The 12312-nt window shown below is 33.0% G+C and overlaps 1 protein-coding gene across 3 annotated transcripts in view; it reads right to left on the bottom strand.

The window, feature by feature from the left end:
- Dcn (decorin) overlaps nucleotides 1–12312 on the bottom strand; it is a 35210-nt gene that overhangs the window by 11840 nt on the left and 11058 nt on the right. For all 3 annotated transcript variants that reach the window (XM_013358231.4, XM_005324434.5, XM_005324435.5), the window contains exons 3-5: nucleotides 6353–6465; nucleotides 1107–1320; nucleotides 210–323 (exon numbers count right to left, since the gene is read on the bottom strand). In XM_013358231.4, the coding sequence (XP_013213685.1) occupies nucleotides 210–323; nucleotides 1107–1320; nucleotides 6353–6465 (441 nt within the window). The remainder of the gene's footprint in view (nucleotides 1–209; nucleotides 324–1106; nucleotides 1321–6352; nucleotides 6466–12312) is intronic.

Here is a 12312-nt window from a genome sequence, read left to right as displayed (position 1 = left end):
ACATTTTAAGGAATCTCTCCATCCTTACAATGAACCTGGATAGTCTCACCGTCACCCAGGCTCCACAGGACCAGTTCTAGGGATAGAGGATTTACCATAAATAAGGTTGGTTACTTGAGTCACAATTTAAGTGTCCACATCCACTTTTTAAAAAATGTCCAATCCCTGGGACTTAGGTGTTTCGGAACGTGTGGGAGGGTTTCTGTCACCTTGTGGGATGGAGGTTATGTTGGTGTCTGCGATGCGGATGTAGGAGAGCTTCTTCATTCCCTGGAAGGCTCCATTTTCAATTCCTGAGCTCTTCAGCGGGTTGGTGCCCAGTTCTACAAGTGTGAAAAGTGCAGGATTTTAGAGAGAATTTTAGGATATTATGAGTCAGCATAGTATCTCTTTCTGTCAGGCTTCTAGAAAGAAATTTGGGTTAATAACAATGGGAAAACAAAAGGGAAATAAAAGAGCATGTTCTTCAGAAGAATAGCAAAGTGGAATAAAACATTCCATTATGAAAACAGGCAAAAATCAAAGGATAAAAACCAAAGATATATGAAACAAAAAAGAATTGCAACCAAGTATCTAATTTTTTTTCTCTTTTTTTTTTTCAGAAAATGCTGACATTAGAAAAAAGTGTTTATCGATCATACATTATGCTATTACTTTTCTAAGATACTTTAAAGTGTTGCTTAAAATATCTGAATCTATTTTTTTGCAAAATGGTTATATAATTATATATATTTTGACCATCCTTCCAGCAAAAATGTTATAACATAGTATTTAAAGCAAATGATTTATGACTGTTCAGGATATGGCAAATCCCTACACAAAAATGTTTCTAATTAAGCACTACTTAAGTCCATCCTGCACACTGAGCACACAGCAAGGTAACTTCAGTCTTAGATCTCCTCTACATCCTCAGATCCTCAAAATCAAGAAAGAAAAATGTTGTAAAGTACAAATTCAGTCCAATTTCGCCTGGCCCTGCTACTCTACACCATGTAGGTTTCAGGCACACAGGCTCCAGCTGGTTCACCTCCCTGCAGTTAAAGAATACTTGATATCTCGAAGGACCACCTGGTGCCTTGGTCTTCAAGTTTTAAAAATATCTGTACCTATGACAATCATCTCGTTCAATCCATTGAACACCGCTTTTCTCACTTTGGTGATCTCATTTTCATGGACACGAAGCTCCTGAAGGGATTTGGGCATTTTTTCTGGCAATTCCTTCAGTTGATTCTTGGACAGATAAAGTCTTTCCAACTTCACCAAAGGTGTAAATGCTCCAGGGCTTATTTTGCTAATTTTATTGTTGACAAGGATCAATGCCTATAGACAGAAAACAGAAACATTTTCTTAAGTTCCAAACTACCTTATATATAAGTATACACACACACACACACACACACACACACACACTCATTTAACAAGTATGTAGTCTCTTCATTCCATTAATGGTACTTGAGGAGGATGTCTGGAAAATTGCAAGAAATCTGAAAAATCAGCAAGTATGATCACTTTATCTGTGTCTCTGCATGGCTATATAGATATGTATGCACATATACAATCTTTAAACAATAAATACTCCCCACGATTGTACTTCCTAGTAACAGACATTCATGTCCCAGTCAGGTCTTCATCCTAAAGGTCCCTTGTCATTGACTGTATCACAGAATCTGCAGCAGAGGGTGGTGCCATTTTACACTATCATCAACAATTGAAGAGACTGGAGTTTAGAGTACCAGGATTATTCTTCTCTTGAGCATGTTAATTAAAAATTGCCAATAAATATGATAGTAACCTTACATCTAGTACAGTGTAAGCCCTGCACAAGGATGATATTAAAAGTCAGACTTTAACATTTAACATAATAGAAACCAGATTTTAAGACCATATTGCATACATTTGATGGTATCAACCTTCCGAATTTTTCTCTATGGATGGTAGTCAAAGATGTGCTTTGTATTTCTCATGCTTTGTATTTCTCATTGAGCTTCTGCCATTCTGTGTGTCTGATAAATATAAGTTTTGCTCACTCGGCTCCTCTGCTTTGACTTGTACTGATTTCCATAGTATTTGCCTATTAATTTCAATTTTATATTACTTAACCCCCATGAATGCTTTTAACTTTCTTTAATATACATTGGAAACTTTTAGAATTTTGTATTAATCAACCAATGTATCTTTGGATTAATTAAAAGACTATGTTACTCATAATAAGTTTTAATTCATAAAATAATGTGAATAACATGAGGATATACTTCTGAAAGCCACTGCTTTCAGAATAGATTCTTGCATTTCTGGGACTGAAATTTTTATGTATATAATTTTTAGTTTTATATGGACACAATAGCTTCATTTTGTTTATTTATTTATTTTTATGTGATGCTGAGAATTGAACCCAGTGCTTCACATGTGTTATTCAAGTGATGTACCTCTGAGCTGCAATCCAGCCCTGTGATTGAAATTTTACCATTCTATTACCTCAATTACTTTCCCCCACCCCTGGATTCTCATTAATGCAAAAACATGAGTACTGCATTTGAAAATTCATGTTTCCTAGATCTTCATAAAATTATCTCAAGTTCCTTAATAAGAGCACATAATGTGACTTAAAGCAATAAACACAGTATGGCTCTGTTAGAACAAATATTGGGACAGAATAAAGTGTCCACAACCATGTTTAGAAATTACTATAAATATAGCACTAATTAATTAAAAATAAGTTTTTGCATTAGGAGAACTCAGATACAAAAATCACCAAATACATTGTTTTATAAGGCCTTTTAATTGTAAAAAGAAAAAAAGAGAGAGAGAGAGACAAAAAAGAAAAAAATTGCTTCTTCATGTTATATTGGCTACATATTTATGTTCTAAACCAATTATTAAAATATATTAATATTTTAAAAGATTAAATATTTTCATTTTTCTACGTTACTAAGAACAGCTAGTATATAGAAACTGCTGACAAGTTTTTGTTTGTTGGCAACTTTTGTTGATTTTTAATTTAAAAAAAACCTTCTTTACCAGATATATTAAATTTTAATTCAAAAGAAATACTTTGTTAGTATTGCCACACTTTATCTCCATTATTTTAAAGAAAGATGATATAGTTTTCTACTCTAAATATAAAACTACTAATATGCAACAAGTATTACTCATATTAAGCCACAGCATTGCAAATGGATATAATTATTGGAGAATAAAGAATTTTTTTCCAGTTGAATCCTTTCTATTTTAAACCTTGCTTATTTTTCATTGCTCTCCTTCCCTCCCATTCAAGTGTACCTTTCCTAGCTGAAATTATGATGTTTGTTTGGATAATAACAAGGATGGTAAAGATCAGGAATGAAAGAGTAAGAGAAAAATAGCTGTTTGAAAGGTTAGAAGCTCTAATAAGCTCTCTGTCTCTTCCAATGGGCACTTTGAAGTAGAAAGAAGGGGATTGCCAAGGCAATGGTTGCCTGAAAGCACACTTCGAAGGAGACTTAGGGAAAGAAAGAACACATTGTTACCAATACTGGATTTAAAGAAACGTCACAGAAATTTAGATGTCCCTTATTGAACAGCTTTAAAAAACGATTTGGCATATATTTAAATATGAAGTTAAGATTAGAGTAAGAGAATTTTTCTTCTTTAAAAAAAAAAGTACCTTTAGGTTAACCTTAGCAAATAAAGATTTTTACATACTTTAGTTCACTGAAATTAATGATATTCCTTCTTTATTATCACCTCTTTAAACGTATTCCAAATAATCACTGACAACCTTGCTAGTTTCGGCATGCCCTCACTCCCAGTGAAATCTTAAGGTGAAGGCAGAGAGCAGGTGAGCACCTACTACCTGTGGAAACAGAACCCAGCAGCCCAGTGATGGAATCTCTTGTTCAGGCTTAGTCCTGCACTGTCTCAGAGCCCACATCCATACCTCTATTTTATCATCTACTGCTTTTTGTCTTCTGCCTTTGCTTTTCTTTTATAGAAAAAAAGTCCTCTTTTCTCTACCTTTCCAATTTCTGCTCATCTTCTAAATCCCCATTATCCCATATTCTCCTAATACTCTACCTGATATTCTGATATAATGATGATGACTGATTTTTCTGTTACTTTGTGCTATTAATACTCAATACTTATAATGGCTTATAGTATTGAACATAATAAATTGACCATGGCTATTTTATTATGTGCTATTTTAAAAAAAAATATTACATGTACAATCTTAAAAGTTTTATGGAAAAAAAATGTACTTCCTTTAAAAATCGGGTATATGTTCTCCTGATGGGTAAATGGTACTCTTTTCCCTCCAGGGCTTTTAGAACATCCATAGCTAAATTTTATGTTAATTTCATTATGTATATAGTTGACATTTTTACTATTTTATATTTCATTATCCCCTGTATCTATATTTCTTATTTCTAATACATAGCAATCAAGTGATGTATTGTATATTTATATTTTATTATAAGTTGACTATTTTTACTACATAGCCTTTCTATAATGACAAGAAGAAATAGATGTGAAATTAGAGTTCACCAAGTTTATGATTTTAAGCTTAAGAATGTATTTCTATAGCATTAATTATAAAAAATGAACTCTTTGTCTCCATATACAGATATCATGTAACAATTTTCCAAAAATTCTAACAATTTTCATTGCATTTCTTTTTTTTAAAATTTTTTAAAAAAAATTTTGGTACCAGATGTTGAACCTAGGGGTGCTTAACCACGGATTCATATCTTCAGCCCTTTTTAAAATTTTTTAACATGAGACAGGATCATACTAAGTTACTTACGAACTTTTGAAGGTACTAAGCCTGTCTTTGAACTTGTGATCCTCCTGCCTCCTCCTCCAGAGTCACTAGCATTACAGGCATGTGCTGCCACACACAGCTTCATTGCATTTCTAATGCTGAAGAAAAATCTGCTTCCCTGGAATTTCCAGTCACTAGGATAATTCTGTCATTTTGTAGTATAGCAGCAAGTAAATATAATTCCTCTTCTCCAACACAGCCTTTCAGAGTTCACTGGTGGTCCTTTTAAATTCAGTTTAGAGATCATATCCATCAATTGTGCCCATGTGATGTCCAGTCTCCTCATTCCCATAAGACCTGCCTTCCCTGGATGCTCTTAATTGCCATTCTTTGCCAAGAAGAAAACCACTGCTCCAGGATTAGCCAAACAGTAGAACACACATAGTGAGATTTCCACAGTATATCTTTTGAACATTGATGTTTGGCTTATTTATACGAAATGTACACTGAGATGTTGAGCATACTCATTGCATAGGTAGGGAGCTGGACTAGATAACAAATTTCGTAGTACTCTCTATAAAGAGACCATGGATTTACTCTTACACAATGCTGCCTTAGAGGTGTATCCCTATTGTCCATTTACAGCATATTGTCTCCCATCTACAACTATATTCTTTGTTCTTTCCCGCCCTTCTCCGTGTCTTAGGACACTGATCTCACTATAGGGACGATACCAACCCAGTGCTCTCCACATATGGCCTCCAAATAAGTTCAGCCAATGGAGACATTGGCAGGAAATCAAAGAACAGGACTATAGCTACTCAGTTCTCTCATGGGGAACTAATACAAGTTCCTTGAAGTCTTGTGGAGCTGGGTGCTTTGCAAAGCCTTGTTGTTTCCCATACCTCTTTGCAAACCATTCTTTCTGTAAAGTCTCCTGCAGGAAGTCTTTTTGAGAATGCTGTTTTTTTTTTGTTTTTGTTTTTGTTTTCTGAGGGGATCCTGAGCATTAGACTAGACATCATAATGGAATATAGATAAGTGAAAATCTTAATCAAAACACAGCTCAGGATGCAGCATGCATGATTCTGAATGCAACCCTATCTATAGGTGAATGTATGTGTACATACACATATGATTATATTTACTAGATAAAATACTAATGATTATTCCTTTTTCTGTTGGTCCAGTCTTTGAGAATTTACAAGGTTATTCTCACTTCTCTTAGAAAAATGAATGAATGAAAGGAAAAAAAAAGAAATAAAATACAAAAATCAATTTATATTATATTTTGTTCTACTATTTAAGTACAGTCTAATTGAGAAAATACATATATTTACTCATGAAAACTTGTGAGGGGATTAAGATATAAAGTGATAGATATAAATTAAATACTAAAAATGTATAAATATCCAGAGGAACATTTGATGATTTTTTGTTGATTAATTAACATGCTGCTCTACTCCCCCACCACTGCCAAGAAGAGAATTTAATAAACATGTGGCTGGGTGCTGATTTATTTATGATAAATGGTTTTGCCCTCACATAGTTTTTGTTTGGAAAAAATACTTTGAGGCATACCACTTTATCACTAAAAAATCAAATTGCTCTTACATGAAGGTCCTTCAGGTTCTTAAAGTCGTCATTTTTGATTTCCGTTATTTTGTTGTTTTGCAGATCTAGCAGTGTCGTGTCAGGTGGAAGATCACTGGGCACTTTGTCTAGACCTAGCATAGGAATAAAAGGAGTGTGTAGTCAGTAAAAGGGGACGCATAACTACAGAATCACACAAAAAAATAGATTTATACAGAAACCAATGTTGCCATGATAGTTTTACCAGCAAACTATTTTTCTTCTAAGAATTACATCATTTATAGTTTAAAAGGTTTGTTTTATCCTCTAACCAAGTCAAACAATTTTATTTCCTAGTCATAAGCAGAACATGATATTCTCCCTGCGTATTTACTTTTATGCAAAAGGGAAATTTTGTATTTCCTTAGGGTGCGGCTCAAATCTTTCAGTGTACACTCTGTTTTACTACATTTGTTTGGTAGGAGTGAAGTATAAATCTATATATTTCTAAATAAACACCCTGTCAATAAGAACATACTTTAGTCATATCATCAACTGTAAAGCTTTTATTGATAATTTAACACTGTCATAGAGCTACACTTTAACTTAAATTATATAAATATATAATCAATGTGTGTTGACTACATGAAAAATGTTAATCCAACAACTTGAAAACTTTTCCACACTTTTGGAGATCAATTCTTTCAGTTTTAACTGTAATACCAGAACAATATTAGTTTTAGTTGAAATTTTATGATCAATCAATATTAGGCTAATTAGAATAAAATAAAATAAATTTGATAGTATAACTTCTCTAAAGGTAATGCTATAAAATTTTACTTTTGAACTTTACATTTAAATGAGTTATTTTTGTTAGTTTACAAATATAAATGTATTGAGTAAGCAATTTGTCCATGGTATTAAAAAATTTCACTAGTCACTAAAACAATTTTATTCAAAATGTATGCCACCTTGAGTAAAGGGAATGAAAGCTAATGGAAAATTATTAAATGAGGCCTTTGGTCTTCCTTTGGCTTTTTTCTTATGGATGTGGGATGCTAAATATAAATTTGACATTCTATTAACTCAATGTGGTTATTTCTATATTTTAAGATTGCATAACGTAAATCTGGAATACTTTTTAGTCTTTGACAGAAGCAATCTTCCATCATATCTGTAACTTGAAGTGCTGAAGAACATGTCTTCATTCATTTAACAGCATGTGGTTGAGTACCTCCTAGGAACCATCAACTTGCTAGCAGCTGTATAAAGTAGGAATAAATCAGAAATTATCCATGTTGCATGGAAAACATAATTTAATCCAAACTTTTCAATTGAAAATCAAATTATAATGAGGCAGAATAACTCCTATGTATGGAAAATTCCTTTCCGATTTTGAGTTTTAATTAGAATACATTCATAAACCATTATGGTAGACATACTTCAACTATCCTCATTGCTTTTCATGGAAATGACTTAAAATATATCTAAAGTCACGTATTTATGGGTTTTTTTTTTCAAATAATTTTTTGTTCACGATATCATTGTTCTGTTAGTGGAAAAAATAATCTTGTCCCTAATCCAGTGACCACTCTCTTCATAAATTGCAATATCAAAATTCATGTGATTCTGAACTTACATCAATATGCCATGTAAATACAGAACTCACTACAGAAACAGTTCCCATAGAAATAGCAAGAGTGAAGTGTTTTCCATCATAAACAGTGAACCACCAGAACAGCTACCTCGTAGGAGGATATTTAATGGCATTATGCAGTCATAATCCCTGCCATTTTCAGAATGTCAATTTACTAATTACATGCAATTAGAGGTGGGAGACTTCTGCCAAATCTTTGATAATTAGTTGTTATCCAACCAAGAAAAGATATAATTTCCTTTAATTTCAAATAAAGATATAAAGTTACTGCCCACATATTATTTCTTGGGCATTTTTGGGGAGTCAAAAATAAGTCTTAATTTTCATTATTTTTACTTTATCCACATCATTGCACTTGAATTCTGGTTACACTTAACATTTGTTCAGATTCAAACTGCAAAGATAGTGTTAGATGTAGAGGAAGAGATTGATATATCCGAGTGACTGGCAATTTTTATTATGTTGTTATCTCAGAATGTTTTAATAAAAGAAATTGCTTGAGATTAATTATAATGCTTTATTTCTGAAGATTTAGCATTAAAAAATGCCTTCTTCAGCCTTGTGATTCTTACTGCTTAGTTCCTGTAGAGCTATTTTAATGTATGAATCACTAATCAATTCATGTCCTTTTGAGATAATTCATATATGAATGTTTTATTATTAATACTTTATATTTCTGAGGCTTTAATAATTATTCAAAAAAATACAATGTTATTTCATTTTCTTCCAAACAGCCCAATGTGACAGGTAAGGCAATATGATACATTCCTTTGTCCAGATGATTTTCAGACAAGGTTTAATGACAAGAGAAAACTCATTTGGCTAAGAGTGACAAAGTGTGTTTAGAAGATTGCTCTCTTGAATTCCAACATGACATATACTTTCTCCTGTCAAATCTACATCCTCCAAAAGATATCACACCCAATATCATGTTATATTTTTAAAGACTCTAACAAGTGTTGCCTGGAATGTTCAAGAACTAAGGGCAGAATACCACGGGCAAAATACTACAGCTGAGTTTCTAGAATGTCACAAAGGGAAAATGTCAAGTAGTCTATGCATCCCAAATGTTCCAGCATACACAATGAGGTTTCTATTGGCCTATATCAAAATAAGAAAAAACAACAAGGGGAATCTGGTTAGTTTTAATATAAAGTACCTCCCGCAATTTATGAGAGTATTTCTTGCTACTACTTCCTTTTTCTTTATACACACCTTCTTTAAAAAAAAAAAAACATTATGATAGTAGACATCAGGTTGTTGTTATTTTGTTAGGTTTGATTTTGACCCTATTAATTAATGAAATTTTCAACATTCACAAATATTTAGTTGTCCCAGAAATCAGAAAAGTTTTGAGCTAACACATCCTCTTTTTTTTTTTCCCCACAGGTAGAGAAAAAGAAACCCAGAAATGCCAGGTGGGTTAGTCAAGGTGCCTCATGGCTAAAGTAGCCCAAGAACCAAGATGGTTTGAGTTCTCACTCATGGAAAACTCCATCCAGGCATTTCTTCCTACTTCCATCTCACAGTGCTTTAAATCTTCCTCTTATTTCCTTCCCCACTCTATAAATACTCATCTCTACCACTTCAAATAACACTGATCCCCTGCTTCTGAAGCTTATGATGTACTGTCCTGTATTTTAGGATCTTGTGCTTGTTCTTTGTTTCTGCATGTTTGGGGTTAACTAAGACAAATGATCATTTTTCATCAGATGTCTCTACCTGTGGGAAAAAAAGAGGATGAATTACCTCAAAAGTTTCCTGATGTCCTCTAGCTGTTTGTACACAGGTGTCTTTCTGATTAATTTTGAAATACAGTCACAGGTAGGAAGTTTGTGAACATGTCTTTGAGATCCTTTCCACCATATTTTGTTACTAAATCTCTCCACATCCTACTTTTATTGTAGTTATTTTTTCAGAAGTATTGGGATATAACTGGTTATAATTATCATAACTTTGTTTCTAATTCTCAAGTAAATGATATCATCAAATATATCATTCACATTATCTGCACCAAAAAATCCCAATAAGTAATTAGGCCTTCACTAGCTGTTTCTGGTTAATTTAATTCCATATGATAGTGTAAATGCTGTACTTTTCAAATCTAAAAAAAATTATCAGTCTTTATTTATCCATCTGTATTCAAAATTATCTGGTTTAAAATGACCTCAACCACTAACTAGTGATGACCAGAACTCAAGTTTGCATCTCTAAACCTGTATATTTTCATCTGAAACCAACTGAACCTAGGGTCAATTGGATAGAAATACATTTGAGCTAAATATTATTTTAATGATTAAAAGTTGCTCATTTGAACCAAAACTAATCTTCACCATGCAAAAATCTATGTGGTATTCTATGGAACCCGTTATTTTATCTTATTTTTTTAACCACTTAAATAAGCAAAGTTAACAAATACTGTCTTTAATTACATATAATTATATTAACTTCATATGATTTTCATAAAATCATTCCTACAGATATTGATGGATTTTATAGTAATTCACAAAACAATAGAGAAAATAAGATATTAAGAATTTTAAAAATGATATAACAGTTAGCCAGGTAGAATAAGCTTCAAATAAGATGTTCTATAGTTTTAACAAAGTCCAGATAATATGACTGATTGCTTCTCATACAATCTTAAGTAGATGATGTTAGCTTAAAATTAATTTAAATATAATATATTTAACTTCTTAAGCAGTTTGCAATTATAAGTAATGATCTTCATAGAGACAAGTAGTATCTATGGATCTTCTCTATTTAGTACTCTGTAGAGTAACTTATTCTCATGCTTCTCTTTAGAAACATGAAGATCTAAGCAAATGTGCGAAATAATAGTACTTTTCAAAGATTTCATTAATTATATTTCTTATCTTCATGTCCTTCTAATATAAAAACTCATCCCAAACCCCTTAAGAAGTGAAGTTCAATCCTCTTTCCTTTCCATTAAGACTAGGATGGACTTATGATGCCTCTGTGAACCTGTGGGATGCTGTAGAATGGTATTATGATATTTGAGGCTAGGTCAGAAAAGGTGGTACCCAGTTCATAGCTGCTACCTAGTTCACAGCTGCTATCTAGTTCCTCTGAGATGCTTGCTCTGGGGGCAACCAGAAGCCTGAAGAAATATGTTTACTGCTAGACCACCATCTGGACAGATGAGTCACTCTGAAGACAACAGATTGAACAGTCCCTTGTGACTAGCTCCAATGCTCATCATAAGTCTAAAGGACATCATCCAGGTGGCCAGCCTAAGGCAAGCATTCCCATGATTCTGGTCCTATCTAATGCTTGACTGCAAACAGTGAGAAACCTCAAGTGAGAACACCCTTATTAGCCCTTCCCAAATATCTTGTTCCTCAAATTGTAAGCAAAATAAGATGATTTTTTGAAGTTACCATGTTTGGGAATAAAATACTTCTGCAGCAATAGTAACAGGAATAAAGTGATTTCCTAAATTTAGTTTTCAACAAACTTTAATATAATTTTCATTTTTCTATTACAACACAGTTTTTTTTCCCCCTAAGGTAACCTGAATTATTTTATTTGCTCTCACAAATTGTGTAAAATGAGTTTTGTCTTCTTTAAAATATGATTATTAAATACAAGTATACTAAGTTGTTAACAGAAAATCATTTCTGAATAAAGACTAGTAAGAAATGTACTACCTTTTTTTTTCCCCTTCTGGTAGTCCCAGTGATGAAGAGTACTGCTCTGCTGGTAAATGTCAGCAATCTGGTAAACATCACGTTGGACAAAGGCCAGGTTACCCTAAAAACATCATGCTTTATTTCCTGCCACGTGGCAGGAGTCCAAACTCTAGGATTTATACTTGTTTTCTGACAGTTTATTTTTTTATAATTCTGTCATCAATTTAATAATTAGGATAGTGGTGATACACTTGCCTCAGTTTTTGTCAAATCACCAAAATAACATTCAGGTTCTCCAGCCCCAACAAAAAATGTTTTCTACTTCAGGCAAACATGTTTTCCTTTTTCCCATAGTAAAAAACAAATGGTAATCGGACTGTGATAGCAGTGAGTCCAGGCTTCTGAAACAGAAAATTTTCTCTCTTATTTCTATTGCCTTTCCAAACAAACTTAAGGAAGGGTTAAGCTTCCTGGCTTTACAGTCATCCTCAAAAGGAAGAAGCCAGGGTGCACTGTACTTGTATGCTCTCTAACACCCAATTAGCCATGTTCCCTCTGGTGTCCAGTTTGGTAGCATCAAGGGTACTACTATAGAGTATTCACCCAAGCACCAAGCCGTGCATATGTTTATCGATTAATTGATTAATTACTTATTGATTTTTAAGAGCCCATCAAGTATAAGACATTTTATT

The sequence above is a fragment of the Ictidomys tridecemlineatus genome, chromosome 6, assembly GCF_052094955.1.
Source record: "Ictidomys tridecemlineatus isolate mIctTri1 chromosome 6, mIctTri1.hap1, whole genome shotgun sequence".
Lineage (NCBI taxonomy): Eukaryota > Metazoa > Chordata > Mammalia > Rodentia > Sciuridae > Ictidomys > Ictidomys tridecemlineatus.
Note: the sequence above shows the minus strand (reverse complement) of the source record. Positions and strands in the feature narration are given on the sequence as shown.